General features: G+C 35.2%; 1 protein-coding gene across 3 annotated transcripts in view; it reads right to left on the reverse strand.

Moving 5' to 3' along the window:
- The window catches only part of LOC110028741 (peroxisome biogenesis protein 1), a 61,789-nt gene that overhangs the window by 25,569 nt on the left and 11,958 nt on the right, over window positions 1–24,262 (reverse strand). For all 3 annotated transcript variants that reach the window (XR_002294452.1, XM_020730718.1, XM_020730719.1), the window contains exons 4-10: window positions 19,900–20,388; window positions 18,422–19,177; window positions 18,244–18,335; window positions 7,548–7,621; window positions 7,218–7,440; window positions 6,979–7,072; window positions 6,733–6,887 (exon numbers count right to left, since the gene is read on the reverse strand). Coding sequence is in view for 2 of the 3 variants with exons in the window: in XM_020730718.1 (XP_020586377.1) it covers window positions 6,733–6,887; window positions 6,979–7,072; window positions 7,218–7,440; window positions 7,548–7,621; window positions 18,244–18,335; window positions 18,422–19,177; window positions 19,900–20,388 (1,883 nt within the window). In the remaining variant the exon portion in view is untranslated. The remainder of the gene's footprint in view (window positions 1–6,732; window positions 6,888–6,978; window positions 7,073–7,217; window positions 7,441–7,547; window positions 7,622–18,243; window positions 18,336–18,421; window positions 19,178–19,899; window positions 20,389–24,262) is intronic.

Raw genomic sequence — 24,262 nt, forward strand, 5'->3', positions numbered from 1 at the left:
AAATACCCAATTAAAAATAAGAAAAATTGGAAAAATAATCAAAAAAGGAAAAAAATCCAAGCTGAAATTAGAAAATGGTCGATTTTTAAATGCAGACGGGGCAGAACTTGCTCATTCTGCATATAATTTATTAGTATTTCTGAGGCAACATCACTTTAAAATCTATGCTCATGTCCATCCCAACAACTTTGAAACATATACGTCATTCCAAAGTTTATTATAATAGAATAAACAACAATCTATTTTTGGAACAGCTAGAACTGAAACAGTACAAAGATAGGTATTCTCATGAACCAGATCTCAAGCCATTAAATTTGTAACATGTTTTTCCCACTCCTCATACTCTACTAGGCACGTCTGATAAACAAGTGTTTAGAGGAACCAAATATAGAATAAAATGTATAGCATGTTGGATCACTCCGATGGCGGGAACCCAAAAGATAAACTGTCTGTAAGGGCATCCAACAATTCCTTCAAAAGGAGCTACCCCATTTTTGATATTGGCTCCTCAAACTCACGCCTTCTAGGACAATCATTATTAGTCGTGTCGGAGTCTCTCTCAGAAGCTCAACTTGAATCACCAATATCTCTCCTCATCGACTGGAAGGCCCTACTCCTTGATATCTTAATTTTCTCCTAAGGTCACTATTTATTTCTTTAATTGTTCTCTGCTTAGTGAAAAATATCATCATCTTATTTGGGTAATCTTATGTAATATATCCAAAATTATGGCACTTGAAGCACTTCTTGGCTGAGAGAGATTTTGGAGTGCTTGTGGTATCCACCTTTTCTCCACTCTAAATTAGTTTTTCTTAAACGGGATCATCTCGAGTGTTCCACTAAGTGTACTCTTATTGTCTGATTCTGGAGTTGAACTCTATAAGGTAAGGCGGTCATCTGGTGACATTGCTATTTTTTACATTCAAACTAGTGTTTTCACATCAAATAGAGACCAACTTAGCTGCAGTTGCAGTACATTACTAACAGATAATCTCAGTACTCCAAAACATCTCGCTACTATGTGCTCCTCTGCTTCTACAAATTCAAATTTCAGCATGAGTTGATCTAATTCAGTTGTATACTCCATAGAAGAATCTCTCTGGCACGGGTGGAGTTTTATAAACATAACTTGTTGATGATGAAGAAAAGGTATTTTTGTTGCATTTTCCTTTTCATCTTAAACCAAGTGGTGATCATACTCTTCACTTTGCTCTGCCGAATACGCTTCAAACTCTCATACCACAAAAATATTTTTCCTAAGCTTGATAGTCGTCAATATAACTATCTTGTTCTGGGGAACGTTTATGTATTAAAAAAATGTGCTCTAATGTTTGGAGCCACTCTAAAAACTCATCCAAAACCATGTAACAGTCAAAATCGAGCAAGTCAAACTTCATTTCATGATATCGAAACTAGTAGGGGAAATAGGGGAAACACAAAAAGTAAACTTTCATTAATATTAAAATAGGGTTACATCATAACTCGAACGAAAATAATAACACACAAAATGACACAAGCACACCTTTATATTTATTCCAATGGGTGGTGATCGGCGAGATGGATCGGGATGGCTGGCAGGGGTGGTGACAGCAACAGAGTGCTGGTAGTAGCGAGAGGAAAATGTGAAACTTTAGGGGCAGCAAGTGGGAAAGGTTGTAGATGGTCGGTAGTGGTTGTGTGGTAGTTTGGGAGAAGCTTGTAGTGGCCAGCAGCTAAGGAGAATGAAAGGGGCGGGTTTGGGAAGATAAAAGGGGAAGATGCAATGACCACCTCGGAAGGGATACAGTCAGAGCACCACCACCTCCTCGGACACAACCCACAAAAGAGAAAGAAACTCAACACAGAAGGTCTAAAATTAAACACACTCAGAACTGACTCCCTACATACCTAGTACAACAATTTATAGGCTAAAAGGAAACTTCTAAGCAAAAAGGAAAGGTGGGAAACTAAGAAGAATCCAGAAAACACTTCCAAGAAAAAATCCGGTGTGAATAGCCTAGCTAGATCACGAGAATTCACGATTTCCCTCCCTATCAACAATTCTCCGGCCTTCACGAAACCGCGGGTCCCCGCTCCGCTTCGCGTGCTTTCATGGGGCTTCGGCCCCGCTGTTTTGAAGCGCCCCCCACTGGGGCACTGTTCTGCGCTCAATTTTTGGCGTTGTTCTGCGCTCAATTTCGGGCGCTAATCCAAGCGATCACGTCACTCCAAAATCTTTGTTTCTCTGAAATTCAATGCCAAATCATTTGGATGCTGGTTCTTCATCACCGGAAATTACATAGAGGAAAGGAATCACTTTCTCCCCTCATTTGGTGAGTCATTGTTGTGGCCATGGGTGTCATCACTGGATTATATTCTCTCATAGACGACAAGCCTTTTATTGCACTTAGAAGATTTCCCCCTACATATCCTCTATAATAAGTTATTGGACATCTCACCAGTATGACGTCTCGTTCTTCCAATAGAAATTTGGCCAAAAAAAAGATATGATTTAGGTTAGGGCTAAGTGGATAATGCAAAAAAAAAAATTTGTTCGTGCAAGTGCTGTATGGGATTCTTGGTTTAGGAATAAGAAGAATAAATAAAAAAAAATTATAATTTATTGGATTTTGATAATAGAAGATACTATTTTAGGGCTTCTAGAAGGTGTTTAAGGAGCTAGTTGATGAAGGAGGTAGTAGAGGAATAGTAAAGGATTCAAAATATGAGTAATTAACGATATTCGGAGGGGTAGACGACATTCGACGCCATCCTGGCTGAAAAGGCGAGACGGTCGATGAAATGACATGGTACAAATGTTAAGGAAGTTCACAACTTGTTCCCATACAAGCTATAGACACGTCACTTACAAAAAAAAAATGAAATAGTACTCCATAGAAACTAGAGATACAATCTCTAAACACACAAACAGAAGCAAAAAGTCCTCTCGAAATAGAAAAAAATATATATAAAAAATCTCGCAATAGAAAATACCTAACTAGAAATAAGAAAGAAAAGATAGAAATCAGCATATGAAAAAAACTCAGGCTAAAATAAAAAAACGGTCGGTTGTTGAATGCAAAAACTCCCCCATTCCACGAATATGAAATTGCAAGGCTTGCTACCTGTGGGAACGTGAAATATTTTCGAAACAAGATTACAGGACGCTCCCACGTCAACGCAACACCACATATAAAGTTAATCATCAAGTACAATATATCCTAGCTTTTTTCATAATGAGAAGATTAAATATAGAGTTGAATATAGCATAGCTCTAGTTCGATGGGGTAAAGAAGATAATTATGAAAACATAATCAAAGCATAACTAGGGTTTTAAACGAGGCATGCTTGAGCAAGCTCAAGCTTGGCTTCTATTCAACTTGTTCGAATTCTACTAGTGTTCTAAATTGCTCATGAACAGTGTGCTCGTGTTCTGGTCGATTTAAATATTTTTTATCATATTCAGCTTGAAATTTACTCATTTAAATTAATTCAAAAAAAATATATATGTAGAGTGTTGGATTTGAACCTGCACCGTTTCTGTGTAGTAGAAATCGCAGAACCACATGACAACACAAACTGTTATGAATTAAACTTAGATATGAATATATATAATATATTATTATAAAAATAATGTATACAATTTCTTTATATGAAGCAAAAATTTGTTAGTGTTCAACTCATTTACTTAACAAATGATTCAAACATGAGCTACTTAACAAGTCTAACATGAGCTCTTCGCGAACAACGAGTTTTTTTAACAGTCCTAAGCATAACCAACTATATGCAATTTTTACACTTGCAGAAGTCGTTTTAAAGTTATTGGAATTTATTTTAAAGATAATTATGAAAACATCATCTTCATAATTGGAATTTATTTTAATTGAATAAATATCTATATAGGTGAAAGAACTCTTGGCAAACTTACTTTAGAGACTTACAAGAAATTAGTATTAAAGATAAATTTTTTGTCATTTTTGGATATTAGTATTGATTAGAAGATAGCATATATGAGATTTAATTGTAATATAATAAATTTAGATTATTATTAATTGTTGTATGAAAATTTGTTTAACTTTAGCAAATTTAATAACAAGTGAAAAAGATTATGTGAATTGTGCATACTCAAATTGGGAATTGAATTAACTTAAATATAAATTATTCTTTAACTTCTTAAATAAATACTTAAGTAGAAGGTTTTTGTACTGATTTACCATTTCCAGCTTAAACTAATATATACTATCAATAAATTCTCATACATAAGAGTCTTTAAAATTAATATGGTTCTGATTAAACAAGTTAGTGAAAAAAGAATATAAGAAAAACAGTAATTTTAATTTAATGAAGGTACTAATTATATTAAATATAAATGTAAAAATTTATGATCATAATAATAATTCTTTAAAAAAAATTAAAATAAGATTAAATTTTAAATAATCTGTATTGTTCTGTATTGAATATGTGCCTTATATATGAATTTGGGTTTTGACTTATTGGAGTGAATACTCCAGAAATAAAGAAAGATTAACAATAGAAATTGTACATTACATTTCTAAATCAGAGTCCTGATTGTTGTTTCTAAAACCTAATTCATTTAACAAATATATTTATGAACTAATTTCTTTATATTTATGATTTCCGCTCTTACGTTCTATGTTGAACTAATTTGTCATATTGTTAAGATTAAAACAGCATGTCAGTATTACTTTATAAATATTTATACAATAATTTCCTTAAAATATATTAGAATATCATAACCCGATATTTAGATGCCATTAGATTAGCAGAATATAACATTTAGATCCTCATTAAAAAAACATGTAATCACTCATAAAAAATATATAGTTTCTAACAAAAAAATAATGCATGCTATGAAGAATATAAAATATTGGATATAGAAATACTTGCATACGCATATCGAAAGAAGTTCACCCTCTCATGGTATCAGCTAAGGACGCTAATATACCCACACGCTAATATACCCACACACAATGATGATTTTTTTGTCATCTCAAACAATACTACAAATAAGAACCATGCCACACTGTGTCGAGGAGGCATGAATCAATCAGAGATGAGTTGGAGCCTTTTTCATCTAAGAAAATAGTACAGTTATTTGACGCCCTACTATGTCAACGGATCACATATTGGCTACGGGTGAATTATTTAAATTTATAAAGTGCTCCTAAGACATATGTACAAAAATAAAGAAAAAAGAACTTTAAGATATGATAAGTTCATTAGACACTTAAATGAAATAATAAATATTATGATCATATCCTCATACTTTGTTTTAATAATTAATAATATTTATGGCCATATTCAACAAATGTTATGATAACTTTCATAGCTTGAATTAAAGACGAGCTTAACTGATATTTCTTTTTCTTGAGTTATTGTGATTTGGGGTTGTAATTATCCCAATAAGTCATGATAACTTACTATCGGTGCTTATTTAAATAATTCAGGTTTAAATAAGTGAAAGAAAAGAGGTTGAGTACTGAAAACGAGACAACACCAAAGCAAAGTAATTACTATTGGTTTAGAATTTATAGTATTATGCTCCTTCATACTTTGAATTCAAAAAATTATTAGAATATTAAATAAAAATTATTTCAATTATGATTTTGAGATAATAGTTAAATTTTAAGTCAAAATGCGACGGCTCGGATCAATCCAAACATCATTTAACTTCTTTCTCATAATATTTGCATTTCAAATAAATTTTTTAATACAAAAAAATTGCACTTATACTATGTTTTCACGATCGGTCTTCTTTATTGTACCCACATTTTCCACTGAACTTTTTCAGAAGTTCTCGTTAATTTCAAATAACCAAAATAAAAAGAACTTAAAAACTTACCTACAATAAAGAATTGAAAAGAGAGAAAATAAAGAATAGAGGAAATAAATAAAAAGAGAGAGAAAAGAAGCATAGTATCAAACGATACGAAAAGAATAATAGAGAAGGAATGGAACTACAACAGCAACTTCATATTTCTGCAGCACAACAATGTCGAGGAGTTTCTCCTTAGCAGTTACCCTGGCAATGGTTTCACAACAGAGTTGTGCAATGTTGTTCAACTTGACGTTTTTTTTTTTTTTTCGAGGTCTAGGGTTTAATTTATAATGTTAACTAGAGCAAAATTAGGTTTTCTGTTTCAATAAAAAAAAGGCGAACTGGGAACGGGGCTGTTAAATAAAAAAGGCCCACCGCATAAAAATTTGAAATAAAGTACGCTTCCTCCTTGTATGAGACTTTAGTTTCAAGGAACATATTTAATTGCACAATTATAAATAGTTACATATAGAGCACCCGAAACATTGTTATTTACAAGTCATCCACCCTCTTTCATCTATTTTCAAATCCTCACTCAAATATCAAAATTCATGATAAAAGCTCAACCCCTGTTTTTCATTTTCATAAAATTCTCAATGGTTAGATCTTGACCCGTGTAAATGCATTGGTTTGATAGTTCAAAAAATCACCTGGATGCTTGATTTGTAAATATGAATGTTTTGGGTACTGTATCTAATTAGCCCTTCTAAATAATGAAAGAAAAAACTTGAAAATAAAGATAAATCTTGAAATCATTGTTGGCGACAACATATAAGAAAAACTGATCAATGATAATGGTGCCTAGGTACCTTTTTCAGCTGAATCAAAAAGAACTCTTAGAAAGAATCTAACAACAAAAATGAATAACATTAAGCGGCATAATTCACTAAATATTAGATGGGAGCAAAGAATACCAAGTCATATGCATCAAAACCATCACATTTGGAAGAAACCTCAGAAATAATATCCTCCGAACAATGTAAACCACGTTTCAGGATTTCATGCTTCAGTATAGCTCCTCTTTCTGATACAGCAGGAGCAGGCAGTTCTACATGGAAATCAAACCTACCTGAAATACGAGTGTAATTTAGTTATTAATCAAAGAGACAAAAGAAACTAGAAAGGTCTAGAAGAGGAACCATGAGAGCACAAGGATCAACCTGAAGATGTTAATGAGTGAGGCAGTTTTCCAAGAGACTGAGCAGAAGCCACAAAAGCGATGCAGCCATAACCACAGAAGTTCTGACAATTTTCCTAATTAGAATGAAAAACACATGAATTTAAGAAAATAAATAAGGAAACAAAAGTAAACGTGGGGAGATTTTTTTGCTAGCAAACACTTGGGTAAAATCAAATCCTATCAAAGCTAACTAATGGAAAATTCAAGTAAACTCCTTACCCTGTACTCATCCATAATATCTATCAAAAAATTTGTCAAAGAAGTGACAGAATTGAGAGTCTGTGATCCCTCAGAATCAGGTGATAATGTAATAATATAATCGATATCATCAAAAACAACAATGGCGGGAGAATGAAGTAGAGCTTCAGAAACATAATCTGCAATTGCTTGACGAATTGTCTGACCCTTCTCAAGAGCAAGTTTTGAGCAGCTAATAAATATTCTGCAATCAAGAATTTATTAGCTATTTCACTGATCATCAAAAAAACAAATTATAACGCACAAAATAAATTAATAAAATGCAAAGAGCGATCAAATTTCATAACATACACATGGGCTAAGATTTCTTCATGCTCTTCCAGATGTTTAGCAATAGCCATAATTAATGTAGATTTTCCAGAACCCTAACAAACAGAAAATAAATAGTAAAGACAGACCTTACTTAAACAGCAGCTAGTAATTGAATGACAAAGTTTAACGCAATGAATAGATCGAATTTCATAATATTTATCAAGGTTCTAAAAACCGGACCGGACATTGAGCCGATAAAAGGAGAGGTTAAAGGTTCAAGAGTTGAACCGCGGTTGAACCGGAGATAAATTATAAATTTATTTAAATATGATATAATAAATACATACTTTTTAAATTACTAATATTATAATAATTTTAGCATATATTTTAAAATTTAACAATAATTAATTTTTAAAAATATAAATATGAAATATAAGATTCTATCATAATAATTTTAAAAAAACATTTAAATTTTAAAAATAATTAATTTTTTACCTACTGTCTAATCATTTCCTTTCTCAAAACTCCATTTTTAATTTCTTCCCCTCATTGGCTCAGTCTCCAATATCTTTCTTCTCCATTGGAAACTCCCCATGCACAACCTTGGTCAGATCAAGACCATCGTCTTCTCCATTGGAAACTCCGAAGCACGGATGAGGAAACCGGACGACTCGAACGGTTCAAGCGGATTTCGGCTGGACCTGCGGTTAGAACGGTTCGACTTTGATTCATTTCAAAACAGGTTTTTACTTGTGTCTGGACCAATACCACACTTGGTTCACGGTTCGATCAGTCCGACCGGCTGGTCCGATTTTCAAAATGCTGATATTTATAACAATAATTATGCTACGAATGACAAATAGGAACTTCATAAGCATACCATTTATAAAGTTTCATAAAAGGAGCTCTCAAAGGCTTCAGCATCTACAAAAGTGCTAATATGGCCAAAGAGTCGTACTAATCCCAAAAAATGAATGCACGAACTCTCCTTGAGCAATTACTCGTGTTTATTTTAAGGAACTCTTGTAAACCAAATGAATTAAAAGTAGTGTGAATTTCCCTACCTTCGTCGTCATCATTTAGCTTTATCCAACCTATTAGGGCTTTCATTATGTATCATCTTTTTTCTTCATTCACTCTCATTGATTGCATCAAGAGAAAACTCTAAATTATGCTAGTTTTTTTTTGTAAAATTTCTATCCATGTACTCTTGGTCTACCCTTTTGTTCTTCTTAACTATTTTGCATTAACACATTTGTTTCTTCCCATTGGATCCCAATGGTTGAACCACATGCTCTTCTTCATCCATACTCTTCCTCATATGGATCTCATTGTGTTTTTGAGTATGCTGATAATCAATCTCCATTTGTCTGACTCGCTCCACAAATACTGAGTAATCATTGATTCCCAAAGGCACCAAAAACCGTCTGATCGAATGCTTCAATCTAGAAAAAAAAAAGTAACATTTTTCTTTTGCAGTGGATATAAGCTGTGGTGTAAAACTCTACAGTGAAATGAATTTCGCTTCAAACTGCATAATTATCTTCTCTCCTTCCACCAAATTGATTAACTTATCCTACATCTGTCTACGAGCAAAAAAAGGCAAGAAACACTTTCTGAAAAGCTCCACAAAATCCTCCTAATTTACCATCATGTTGGGTATGTCCCCTAATCTGTCATGACGTTGTTCATGCCACAACCTTTCGGCTTCTCTATCCAACATAGAAGTAGTTGAGATGCTCTTCTTTCATCCGGGTACGCCGTGTCTAGTACTTTTTCTATCTGCATCAGTCAGTTCTTGACCCCAATCGAATCTGCAATTCCCTTAAACAAAGGTAAATGCAAATCTTGAAATATCTTTGAGTGTTTACCCACAACACCCACTGGATTGCGATATGAACTGTTAAATTGGTTGCATCATCGCCGCCATCGTTTGGGTCAAGACATTCATGTTCATAGTTATGGCAAGGAGTAATTCTAAATTTCCTACAAGATTTCCCTCTTCTAAAATCTATGGTGCATTCAATTGTCTGAATTAAAATAAAAGCTTAATTAGAGTTAATTTAAACTTAAATATATATATATATATATATAATTTTTTTAGTTTCATTTTCTATCACTAACAATTAATCATCCACAAATACTTTAAAAAGTCACTACATAAAAGAAATTAAATTAAGAAAGTTATGTTTACCATAGTTCGGGCTGTCCACATTTTGTATAAACATTTTCTACTCCATAATTCATCTTCTAATCAAACAATTAAACCTAAAATATTAACTTAAAATATAGTGAGCCACAATAGTCAGTGGGCACTCTTACTTCTAAAGTATAAAAAAAGGAAAACAATACATACAATAAACCAATATAAAATATTTGATAATTTTACATTTTCAAATATGTTCTTTCAAGATAGTTAGAAATGTTTAATGTGTAGCACTTTATCAATTATCAATCAATATCATTACACACACACAAGTCGTAGGAATGACGTCTAGAACTTATACCAACAAAAGTAAATCAATGTCAATAATATTATCCAATTTATGTGCACAAGTATCATAGCATCCCTAACTAATATCATAGGGAATGAACTCCATCAATCAACATGCACAAGCAAAAATACTAAAAGCACTTTACTTACATTATACTCATCATTCAATATCTTTAATTTATAATATACATCTGTAATAAAAAATTGCAACCATACGTCATATAAATGACATCTGAAACTTGTACCAATAAAGGTAAAGCAAGATAAATAATACTATTCAATTTACATGCACAAGTATCATAGCCTCCCTAATTAGTACCATAGGGGGTGAACTCCATCAGTCAACATGCATAAGCAAGCATATTATAAGCACTTTACTTGCATAATACTCATCATTCAATATCTTTAATTTAAAATATGCAAATGTAATAAAAAAATGTAACCATACCTCGTGGGAATGACATCTAAAATTTATACCAATAAAGGTAAATCAATATAAATAATATTATTTTATTTACGCGCGCAAGTATCACAGTGTTCCTAACTAGTATCATAGGCGGTAAACTGCATCAGTTAACATGCACAAGCAAACATACTATAAACACTTTACTCGCATTATACTCGTCATTCAATATCTTCTATTTGTAATATGCATCTGTAATAAAAAAGTGTAACCATGCAAAGCCTTGACATTCAATTCTATATGATCAATTTAACTAATATGATATGATAGTCATATCATACTTGTAGTACAAAGTATTTAGGCAAATGACATTGTAATGCGAGTGATTGAGGGCCCGTTTGGGGTTGACTTATTTGTGCGGGCGGCGTTTTCAAATGTTTGTTTCACTTGTTTGTCCTGCGACTGAATATATGTCGTTTTGGTTTAACGACTAAACGCGGCCGCGGAATTAACCCAGCGGCCCGCATCAGCTCGCTGCTTTTTACCCCGCTGCCCTTGACGCCCTCTGCCCTATTGCGCAACTCATCTCGCCGCCCCGCCTCGCCTCACAACTTGCAAGGGTTCCCATCGGCGAACACTGACTGCCAACCCACTGTTGTTCACTGATTTACAGCATAAACCTTCATGCCGACTCTCTCCGGTCTCTACCATTCCACGAGCGATAGCTGCAATGAGGAGACATCTTTGAGATCAAGGTAAATCCCTTCTACTCTTCTCCTTCCTCACGCTTCTAGCCTCCACTTCTCTCGCTTCCGATGAGTAAGACGGGCCAATTCTGCATTATTTCTTCAGCTTCGTCTAAGGATCTCTGCTCTTCGTATTAACTAATATTTTTCCCCCCTTTCAATTGTGATTGCTCTAATGCAGGTTTCAACAACACTAGTGGGTGGTACGATGAGGCTTGGGTCTAGAAGGACTTACTTCCAGGTTAAAAACAGCAAATCTGCCCAACTTTGAGATCCTTCAATCCATTCGTCTTCTGCATTATCAATAAATTTGCTTGTCCTTTATTTCTATATATTCTACAACATTTTTTTTAATTAACAGATATGGGAATGTAAATTTTGTTGATGAAAGGCACAGATATATATATATGAGGTTTGTTCCATTATTATTATTATTATTATTATTATTATTATTTGTGTGTGAGTATTATTATTATTATTATTATTATATTTTGTGTGTGAGTGTGTGTGTGTGTTGAAGTTCTTCTTATACTGTTTCCAGTCTGTTTTTGTTGGGATATCATGGTGCTGGGCAATGTGTTTGAGGCAATCAATTGAATTTGTGTTTTCATATCTAGTGCTACTACTTATGTTAAGTCTCGATGTGCTTTTAGTTGTTGCATAATTTGAAACTTTTGGTTTAAGAAGAGCAAGATCTGTTGGTGCTAAAGTTGATCAACCACCCTTGTTATTGCTGATTCATGCCTCTCTTTATAAGGTAAAAGAACTATTTAGCAGCTGAGGAAGGCATGGAAACATTTTGTGCCTAACTGATGCCTGCTACATGGATCCAGCCTCCTATATGGTTCTCCCTAGTATATTGGATTCAAAAAATCGTGAACAGAGCATTGTAACCTCAAAATGCCCATAACAGCCTCCTATATGATTTTAAACTGCAAGTCAATCCTGACATGATTATGCAACTTGAAAGGTCTGGCCTTGCTTTTGTTGGCAAGGACAAAAGTGGAGACGAATGGAGGTCTTCCAGCACCCCCCGAATTTACATTTAAATTTTGAAGTTTCTCAGGCTTTCTGCAAAAACTCAGATAAAAAAATTTCAGATACTGGAGATTACAATGTAATCTGAGGGTGTCTTTGATAATCTATCTTACGATATGAATCTCATTCTTTGCACCAAATAGTATACAATCAATGACAAAGCTTAATTGCTCTATTTGATTTCCATGGCAGTTCTTGCTCTATTTGATTTCCAAAGCTTAATTGCTCTAATAAGCTCAATCCAGGTTCGGTTAAATCCTTGAATCTGTGCACCTGACTGCTTTTCAGTGACCTCCTTGCACTGGATTCTTTAAATACCATGGGCTTGATTTTGGTAGAATTTATCACATTGCTGAAAAGTAAATGATCAATAATTTATCACAAAAGTTAGAACAAGTCACTATAAATGTTAGATTATGGTATAAATATATCATCCAAAAGCATCTGGAGTGTTAGAAGTTTAGATAGACCCTCCTATATTGACAGGACTTTGAGATCGTGGAACAAGCATCATGAACAATAACATGAGAGATAGAGAAATGGATTTTGCACATATACACTTCTCTAATAAAATGGAAAAGATGTCTGATATGTATGTAAATATGTAAATACACAAATAATAAATAACTAAATAATAAGATTTGTGTGATATGTATGTAAATATGTAAGATTTGTCTAGTATGTCTGTAAATGCCCCAAGACATTTTTGTAAGCCTCAATTCCTCTGGGGTTTTTTAAGAACAAATTTAACTTATTTTTTATAATTAAATAAAATTATTCAAATTATCATAATTTTGTACTGTTATGAAATGATATTTTTCATCTGAACTGTTAGATGTATTGTCGTTAAAGTTTCAGTGTAAACAGCAACACTGCACCTGTCAGACTCGTCTTTTATCCACAAAAAGCTACAAATCAGTCGTTTTTCAAACGCACAAACCAAACAGTTAAAAAACTTATCCAGAACAAGGGCAGAATGGTCATTTATCCAACATCAGTTATTTTCGAAACGCACAAACCAAACAGCTGGCCAGCTTATCAGGAGAAGCTGTTGATCAGCAGATTATCAGAATAAGCTACTTATCTAGATAAGTTGGATAAGCTGCAGCTGCCTCAAACAGACCCTTAGAAGAAATATAATATTATTACCATAATTTATGAGTAGAAGTACTTGCCTCCAACCTTCAAACACCCTTAATCATTGTCTCTAATAGTTAAACGTCTATAATATCATAAAACTAATAAAATTTAAAAATATTATTTAGTTATGCCTAACCAATTTTTAATTAAAAATGTTATTTTAATTGTTGGTTAGAATCTTTCATTTTAAGCATACATGTTACTTTTTTTACGATAAATATTATAACTGTAATCAATATATATGATTTATATTAAATTTTATTCAATATCCAATCAATCTCTACTCCAACTTGAATAATTACTTGTAAAATTAAATTTTATTTTTCATATAAATACTTCAATTTTTTCACTAAAGTAATTTAATTTCATAATCGACTTAAATTATTTAATTGAATCATACATCGATACCTAATTTCCATTACTAATCCTAAAAAAGCTCAAAAATGAGTACTACAAGTAATAACTAAAATTATCATAAAAAACTTACCTCTTGGCTGCCTCAACTCAGGTGAAGAACACGGGGAACAAATATTTGAGTTACAGACGTTAATTCCACTCACTGATCAAGTTTTTGAGCAGGGAAGCTAAAAAAGCTACGCTCTCTTCTACCTCGCTCGTGTGCTCGTGAGACACACAAGCCCAACATCGATGCTTTGTCTTCCTCCCTCAAGCTGCTCGACGATGCCCTTCATTGCCATTAATCCACTTGTGCGCTCAAGAGACACTCACAAGCGATCGGCTCGAGCCTCAACCCAAGCCCACATTCGCTTTCGATCCGCACATTAATTTCTCATGTTATTGTCGTGGCTCGCACATAACACTTATCGTGTTCTTCCTCCTTCCTCCTTCCCATTTGCTCAACTGCAAATTACGCACGTCTAGTTTGTTAGTCTCCCCTGCATTATCTTCTCTCTTGCTCTCAATTACGATCCAGAGCATCGAAGCCTCGGTCCTCAATTAGCGAGGCGGTATAGAACGGCCCAAATTGCTAAAGTGTAAGCCACCTCTTGCCTCATGTATCGATAAGTATCAAAAATAGAAGAAGCTTCAACGCTCTAGATTCAACAATGATATATAAAAACTAATTCTATCAGAAGGTAATAAAAAAAAAAATTAGATTTTACCATCTTATAATAAACTTATGTCGTTTCTACCAATGAGATTTCATTTGATATAACTTATAGCAAGTAATGCACATAAATTTTTCATGCATTATTGCACCTCAAAAATTTTATCTAATCTAATCAATTAATCTGAGTTAATCATTCTCTTATGGACATGGCAAACATCAATTTACAGTGCTGGGTGCACTAGATCAAAATACGACCCAAACTTCTTCTATCAAACAATTAAAATTAGATTTATTAAATCTACGTGAGAAACCAAAAATAAAAAAAATATCATGTAGACATCACGCACTTCACGGACATCAACTAACCAAAATGGATTTCCGAATTCTTATTTGTAGGACCTCCCTTTCTAAGTTCAATTAGAAAAACAAACAATTTTAAAAATTTTGCATAAATTTATTCCTCTTGAATTACCTTATGACGAGGGAGCGCCTGCACGGGATCTACAATCTCATTTTCACAAAATGCTGCATTCCTAGATGTTTCGCCGATCTCGCGATCCAAAATGTGGGATTTCTGCAATTCCAGGATTCTGCAAGAGGATCCCGTGTGATTTAGTTTAGCTCATGAACAAGTGCAGGAACCTCATTGACCTCCGTACCACACCATTTCATCGTCTTCCTCTCTGTATTGAGGAGAGATAGCCATCGATCAACGCCAAATATGATGTCCAACAGCATATTGTGCATCTCGCCCCTTCCCAACACCGTCAAACTCATATATTATCATTTCCTTACTACTCCACAATCAGCACGGTGCTAAAATCACTTCCTAAACACCTTCTAGAAGCTCTAGAGCGGCCATCTAGTATTAGACATCGACAAACAATTTTTTTTAGGGGTTTGTCATTACTACACCTAGACCAATTATCCATACAACTTATCACCCCCACAAAAAAAAAATTTTGAATCATCCACCTAACCCTAACCCTAAATCATAATTTTCTTTTCAATCAAAATTTTCATTGGAAGAACAATATGTCATGCCTCCAAGGAGAAACGCTCGACAAGGTGTAGCACACTATGTAAGATATGCAACACGAAATCCTCCAACTACAATAGAAGCTAGCTACTTTTGAAAGGAGACAATCCAGTGGTATCACCCATAATCAAAACGACGACTCACAATATCTAAAGGAGGAAGAGATTTCCTTCCATCAAACAGTTTCTAATGATGAACTCATATCACACCAATTTGGCATAGAATATCATGAGAGTCCAGGATGTTAAAGTAAATATTGACTTGTAGGATTTTAATGGTCGCATGGATCCGGACTAGTTCATTGAGTGCCTTCAGAAAGTGAAACAGGTTTTTGAGTATAAAGATGTTCCACCTGACAAAAGGGTCAAGCTAGCCGCTATTAAGTTCAGGAAGAATCCTCCCTTATGGTGGGAAAACCTGAAATGTATTCGACAATGGGAAGGGAAAAGTAAGCTCACAACTTGATCTAACGATAAAAATGGAGTTGCAACGCAAATGTCTCACCTACATTACCAGTAAGATATATTCATTAAACTTCATTGATTAAGCCAAAGAGAATCTTTTGTGGAGTACACAGTTAAATTTAATCAACCCATGCTGAATTGTGAGTTGGTGGAACCAGAGGAGCACACAATAGTGAGCTATCTTGGATGATTGAGATCGTCTATTAAGAATGTAGCGCAACTGCAGTTGTATTGGTCCTCACTTGATGTATAGAGCCTAGCTTTGAAAGTGAAGAAACAGCAACGACGCCATATGACAGCCACACTTTACAAGGAAAGTTCAACCCCAAGATCAGATAGCAAGAGTACACGCAATGGAACATCCCAGCCGACCAAGCCTAAGAAAAAACCAATTTAGAGCATAGAAAATGGAAACCATAAGCACTCCTAAATTTTTCACGGCAAAAAAGTGTCTGAAGTGCATAGCTTTAGGCATATTGCATGTCCAAATAGAAGGGCGATCTCCTTCATTGAGCGGGGAGTAGTTGATGAAATGAAAATGGCACAAGAGACACTGAAGAAGGTGATGACAAAAAAGAGTATTAGCTTCCAGCTAATAAGAGAAAGATGTTAGTGATTCAAGCTAAGCCCGTGAGAGAGACTCCAAAATGATTAACATCAATTGTCCAAGAAGATAATGGGTTCGAGGACTCAATACCAAAAAAGGGGCAACCCTTGTCGAAGAAGTTGTTGGATATCCTGACCGACATTTTATCTCTTGGGTGGTTGTTCAATGGGAGTGGTTTAGCATGTCATAGATTTTATTCCAAAGTTGATTCCTCCAGTCAGACTTGTTTATCTGATGCGCCCAGCCAAGTACGAGGGATAAAATTATGTTCCATATTTAATGGCTCGAGGCTTGGTTCATAAGAATATTCATTTATGTGCAATTTCAACTCTAATTATGTCAAAAAAAAGATTACTTATTCTATCAAGACAGTATTTGGAATAAAATATGTTTCTTAGAGTTACATGGAATGGTCGTGAGCAGAAATTTTATAGTGAAGCTGCCTCAGGCAAGCGAGATAATAGCTTTGTTAAGATGGTGGTAGATTGATACCCAAAACCTCAAGAGAAGAAGGAGAAGCCTCTCCTAGCTAGGGTGCATGACGCAGGAGCATCCCGCAAAAGAATCCACAAACTCATTTCTGCGAGACAACGCGTTCATGTGAGTTTTGCCTACCTTATGATTCTAATCGCGAGATATCCGCAATTTTGGGATTTCGCAAGTGGAATTGATCCTATGCGATTCCTTCTATTGCGGAAATGTCAATACCGTGAACGTGGTATAGGAGAACGAGGAATTATCATCCCACTATCAAATTCACATGAACTTTTGCCTTTTTCTAGTTTATTTCCTATTTATTTTCTTATAATTAGGGTTTTTTCTAGCAACAAACTATTTATATATTTGTTTCTTCTATTTAGGAGGACTTTTTGTTATTGTTTAGAGAGACATTCTTTGTTTTATACTCTTCAAAGTGTTGTGTCATTTTCTTCTGCAAGTGGTGTATTTGTATATTGCTAAGGAATAGGTGATGGAACCTCCTCGACCTCTGTATAACATCATTTCGTCATCCACCTAGCCATTTTCAGCCGGAACAGTCGTTGCTTGACGCCGAATCTGTTGTCCAACAACAAATTAAACATCTTACGCCTTCTAAACGCCATCACATGTTATCATTCCCTTGCCACTTCACAACCATCCCCCGCTAAAATCGCTTCCCAAACACCTTCTACAAGAACGGTATCACCATAGTTTTAAGCATCTTCTTCATATTAACCAAACAGCTCTAATATCGCTGACGACTCTTAATTTAAAAAATAACATATCAAATGCTAAAGCCTATCAATTATGTATAGTCTACAGAGCTAACATAACTTCACACTTTTGGAAGAACATGTAATGTACTTCATAATCCTAGAAACTATAAGAATAAATAAATAAATAAACAGAAGTTCTACAGTCCTTGTACATTGTCCATCAGGAAAAGCGCCAATTAAGCTTTAAAAGCTCAAGCAACCTCTTTAAAGCCGATTTGTTTAATGAACCACATGTATGCCAAAAATACAATCAGGTGTCAAATGAAAAGGCTTTCAAAAATTTAAGGATGACGCCACAGTGCTCAACAAAGAAGACAAAATACAATCCACCAGACGTCATGTATAAATATTAACTGTTTCTTTAGATAAGAATACCATAAGACAAATGATTTATAAGCTAAATAAATAAACTAATGAAATCAGAATAAAATGGATAAGGAAATTCACATAAAATAAATTATAAAAGAAAAACTTACTGGAGGTCCATAAATAAGCACATGCCCTGGGAGGGGTATATTAAAATTGTTCATTAATTTTAGAGAAGACGGAGACAATAGAACTAACAATCCTGTGGGCATTACAAAATATTTAAGATTACAAGCTCTTAAAGTAAACCAGATACAAAAGCAGACATTAAGTGAAAGAGATACCTACTATTAATGGCGTCAGTTGCAGCTTTCTCCAACCAACTCAAAAAAGACAAGGTTAAATTCAACTTTCTGCCAAATCCACCTTCCACAACAGAATCAAGATGAAGAGGATCTCCAAACTTGAGCTTTTCAGATATTAGTTCCAGATCATTTATGCCACGAACATCTTTGTTTCCAGGATTCAAAGCAAGCTCATAACTCTGTTTCAGTTCATCATGACAGGATTCACCAAATGTTGCAGCTAAAACGTACAGAAGCTCAAATGTACACTGATCACTTTGCTTTTCCAAGTGTTCCTCAGAAAACAACCTTTTCGTTAATTTGGATCCCAAGTCCTGATTTGAGATTTCAAAATGAATTATGGTTTCTTTTGGCAAAATAATTGACGTAAGCTCCATTTGGCTAGTATGTAATGCAAGTTCTTTTAGCTGTCCAATAAACCATGACTGAATAAGAAACTTCTGATCCCATTTGTTATCCAGACTTGAGACACTTCTTTTATCTCCATTCACACAAACTTTGTCAAATAGAGATTCAAGAAAATTTTCATGTTGTCCCCAATCAGCAACCTTCATATTCGTCAAGGAATATGGCCCAGTAGATGTGCTATTTCTGTCAACATTTTGGCTACTCACGAGTGTGTTTAACTCATCCTTATCAATGCTGTCATTCTTTTCAGATTGCTTGAACCGGCAAGGTGAAAGGGTCAACAAAGAGACATCCTTCAATGGATTATTAGAATATTTCTTTATGCACACCCCTATCAAAAAGAACTTAACCAAAGTTTCTTAGAACATGAAAGACTGAAAAATCAATAGTCACCTATGTAACCATTACCAGCTAAATTTATATGAAATAACATAGAAGTTCCAAAGCACAAAACATAAATAATGATGCCTAAAATGCCCTTTAATCTATATATTAAGTAGAAGACATCACGATAACAATCCTGCCGCATCTGTAATGGCTCATTTAAGCAGTTTTCTTCACTCTAGAACTAAGTACTCAACCTGTTAGAATGATTCGGTGATGAGTAATTGTATGACACTACTACTTTTTCCTCTTTTTTTTTCTAAGAAGGTTTTCCTTTTACTCTCAAAATAGCAGTTGCACATGACAGAAGTCCAGTGGAAAAAGAATGCTAGTAAAATCAGCTCAATCATCACAAAAATGGGACTTAGGATAAAAAACAGTGTAAAAACTTATTAATTGTCCATATCTACTACAAAATAAGCAAATTTAGATTGATATAAGGCTCCAGCCAATGTGCAATCTAGAGAGAACTAGACTTCCATTTCCATATTTCGAACTCTCAAACTATACGTAACAATTAAAACATAAAAAGCAATCCATTATACCCAGAGGAATGAGCTAATACATATTTCACATATAATGCTATTGCAGTGTTAATACGTCATGTTAATTCAAAAGGTGCATGTTAAAATTAACAAGATAACGAAAATGAAAATTCATCACTCTTACATGAATGTGCACCAGCTCTTAGGAAAAGACGGACAGCCTTTGGAAGCATCACATGCCCTATGACCACTGTATCAGAATACAAAATTCGAAGAATTGTCTGTCGGGCTCTTCTTATATTAATTGATGAACCCCCACTATTCCCGTCACTATTGGCAGAATTGTTTACTTTTCCCTGTGTGGCATCTTTTAAACTTTTAATAGTCTTACGATGTGACAATCTAGGCTCGATAACAACCAACTGAAGATTATCAAATGATAGCTTTCCAGCTGTCTCTGGGTGTATGAAAACAGCAGAAGTGAGCACCACGCCCAACTCAACATCTCCAAACACTAATTTATGCACATGCTTCCCCTTTGAAGCTTGAACACGCAAAATGGCCTTTGTCTCCTTTTGTTCTGAACTGTAACTTTGTCCCTCTGTACAAGCACCAACTCTATTCTTCCGACTTTTTGGTCTGACGGCAACCTCAGTACCTGGCACGAGTTGAACTACGAAGCACTTAAAGTTAGCAAAAGTAATTAAAAATAAGAATTTCATAATCAGCATGCTTTAAAAAAGGTAGAATATTAAAAAAAATATATAATGTTGATGAGTGTAAGAAAGAATAATTAAAAAATAGAACATGCATTAATATGGGTGTGAATATTTTAAAAAATAAAGCAAGGAAATGCTAATGTGTGAAGAATACAAAAAATCATGTTCATTCAATGTATTCGATACAAACCAATATTTACATTGGTCTAACAAGATAACGGGCAACTACCCTCCAATTAGATTTCCTAATCCAGAAAACAATCTTGAACTCCTTCCTAAGCATAATTTCACGGGATCCTAATTTCTTCCTTGGCAAGAATTTGCAAGATTTTGGAACCCTTAATAGACATGAATCTATGAGTTCCAACACTCAACTTCAAGCCAGTGAATACATGTTTTCCATTCCTAGACAATGTTTGAAACACTATTTTGTTATCCCATGAAAAACAAATCCACAAATTATCAATCAATAAATATATAGGGTGTACAAATTAAGCCACCAATGTATAGCTTTCTTTAAAAAAGTGTCGGGCAAACTCTATATGCATCGTTCGATAGCATTCCACTAAACTATGAACTATATCAATTGCAAATTTATTGTTGAAATAAAGTTGCAGAAGGTTGTCTAGCTGATCTTCAAATTCTCTGGAAGGAATTTAAACCACAATAGTTCACAAATACCCTAAATCATTGCTCAAAACTCTATTTTAATTTTTCATCTTTCCAACACAATTTGCTTCTTACTTATGTATGTTATAAAGTACCCATCAAGAAAAGTGTAATATCCAAAGATTAACTTTTATCTACGATAGACCTGGCATAAACAATATTTTGTATGCACCTCAAAAACTAACCATGTGCATCTTTTATGCAAAATTCCCTTGTCTAGTGTACCTTCGTAATATTAAAATACTCAATTTACACCCTACATGTAAATGTTTACTAGACTATGCATAAATTAGTTAGTCAAACTAATAATATAAGTAGTATATGACCTTGTGTCAGAGAGATAGATGAGCCTTCACACCAGAATTGATACATCTCCTTATCAACGGTAACATTCTTCCCAACTTTTCTAAGTTTGTGAATAGGATTTGTTGGTTTATTGCCATTTAGCATGCCCATTTTTTCAATTCCTTGAAGCGAATAAAATATTTTTTATTATAATTATTATTTCTGTTGCAGTTATTATTATTCTTTATTAGCTTCCATTTCCATATTTATGTATTTCCTATGTGTTCTATTTTTTGAATTTATGTCTTTCCTTTATTTGGTCTTTCCTTTTATTTGAGTCTTATAAAGTGTATTTATACAATTTCTCCTGTTAATGAAAGTATGAAGCTCAATTCTCAAAAGTTAACATGGTATCAGAGTCATGGTTTTAACACAAGAGCCTCTACCCAAGCCGTCGGCCACCTACAAGTCATTCCCAGTAGGATTTCGACCGCCGACCAACTACAAGTCCTCTTTGTGTTTCTTCCTATTGCCAAACTAACCGCCAGCCTCTCCACGGGCCTTTAGTCGCCTGAATGTCGCACCACTTTCCTGCAAATTGCCATTGGGCTTGCCTTCCTGCCGCCAGACGCACCGCCGACCTCTTTATAAGCCTCCAGTCACCTAATTGTCGCACTGCCTCCTTGCAGATTGTCGTTGGGCATGCTGGCAAACATTTCCAGCCGCTTGATCTTTTCTCCAGCAGGTTCGTTCTCCCTGGTCACTAATCTCAATCCCTCCGCAGACCAAAGAACCAGAAATCGCATGAACTTTCTAATCATCACCCGTGAACTGAATGTTTCTAATTTTCTCCAATGGTATCAAGTTACGTTCTTGTTCTTCAAAGGACACAGGAAATATCTCACAGGTATGATTCATGAATCTCTTAAAACTGACCCAACGTATAAAGCGTGGGAAGTGAAGAATTCTATGGTCATGTCGTGGCTGCTTGACTCCATGGAAACCGCAATTGGTCGTTCATATATGTTTCTTTGTGTTGTCAATGCCCTATGAACTGTAGTTCGGGATACCTACACAGATTTACAGAACTCCAACCAGTTTCCAAGAAGATCTGCGAGGCGAAGCAGGGATCAAAGACAGTGACCCGGTAATACAATGACTTGGTCGCCATATGAATGGAATTTGATCTCTACTACAACTACATGTGAATCTCTGGTAGATCTTCCCTCTTTCAAAAAATTGTAGGAAAAGATCGCATGTCATTTCTGGCAGGCCTTAACAAAGGTTATGATGAAGTCTGGGTTGTATCCTTGGTCGGGATCCCCTTCCTTCAGCTCGTGTTGCATTCACACAAATTCGATGCAAAGAGAGTCGGAGACTTGTCATGCTAGGCACGTCCACTTCAATTAAATCATTTGTCTTAGTCACAAATAGTACTCAACACTCGTCCATGACACATCGAGTCACTAGCACCACCTATGATTATTGTCACAAATTCAATCATACTCAGTGACAAGTGTTGGAAACTCTACGGGAAACCGGCATACAAACCTTCAGCCAAATCCTCCTCTGCCAAGGGTAACACTACGACATCTGAATCTGCTACAGTACAACCAGCTCCCACTCGGAACACTCTATAATCACTCGACTCTCTTGAGAGTCAGATGGAGCAAATGATACCGAAGGAGGAAGCCAAAGCCCAAAAGAAACACAAATATTATTCTTGAAATTGAAATCGATTACAACGATGACTCTACAACAAAAAATAAAAGATAAAAAATACAAAACATAGGAGGACACAAGCAAACACCTCTAAGGTAAATTCAAAGGGCGATGGAGGTTGGTTAGGGTGAGTCGGGTTAGTTGGCAGGAGTGGGGCAGCAAAGAAATGCTAGGGGCCGCGTAGGAAAGGTGCAGAACTGTAGGGACAGAAAGGATGGAGGGTTGGACAACAAGTTTTGCGGCAGAACAACGGTAATGGGGGCAGGTACGAAATCTAAGGAGGGGAGACAGCAATATTGGACTGTAGGGGCAGGGTGGTTGAAGGCAGGGGTGGCGTCCCAGCTTACCGTAAGAGTAAGCAGTTGGGGAAAGAGCAGGGATGAAAGATAGGAAGACCAGTGGCTGCTGGAGGGGGAGGGGGAGGAAGAGTGGAGATGGTAAAAAGGAAGGATACAACACGATCTTGAAGGAGAATACAGTCGGAGCACCACCACCTCCTCGGATGCAACCCTAGAAAGCAAAACTCTCCAGACAAGAAAACTGAAAGTATAACATAGCAAAAATTGTCCTAAAATCTCTGTAAAAAGCAATATATATACTCTTGTTGACCTCGCTTTAGGTCGAGGTGTAGTTTTCCCCTCCTTAGTAGCCTAGGATATAGCCGTAAGACCTTTCTGTCGACTACTCCTAAAAAACTAGTGAAGGAGCCCTCCCCGTTAGCAATTCTGGATTTTTCTTCGCTCGACTTGACGTTCCATATAGTAGTCTTGACCGCTATTGCTTAGCAGGTAAGGCTACTCCGAATGAACTCAGGGAGCATTCCTATAGGACTGGCGGCCTTAGGATTGATTCTACTCATTGATTTGGCGCCGCTGCGCTCTCCGCCGTCCTGTTTAATCAAATTTGAGCCGAAATTTTCGTAGGATTCGGACCACGACGCGTTTTTAGCCCGATCGGTCCGGACGACTCCGGATGACGAAACAGACTGCGCCGACGCGTCCGGAAAGTCGATTTTGCTTAAGGAGGACGTTCGCTTCATTGCGACGGCGCGTCTTGGGGAAAATACCTATTTAAGTGTTCATTATAATAATAAATAATATTTTATTATTATTATTATTATAATTAATAACTTATATTAAAACCCTTAACCAA

Source organism: Phalaenopsis equestris, unplaced genomic scaffold, assembly GCF_001263595.1.
Source record: "Phalaenopsis equestris unplaced genomic scaffold, ASM126359v1 Scaffold000522, whole genome shotgun sequence".
NCBI lineage: Eukaryota > Viridiplantae > Streptophyta > Magnoliopsida > Asparagales > Orchidaceae > Phalaenopsis > Phalaenopsis equestris.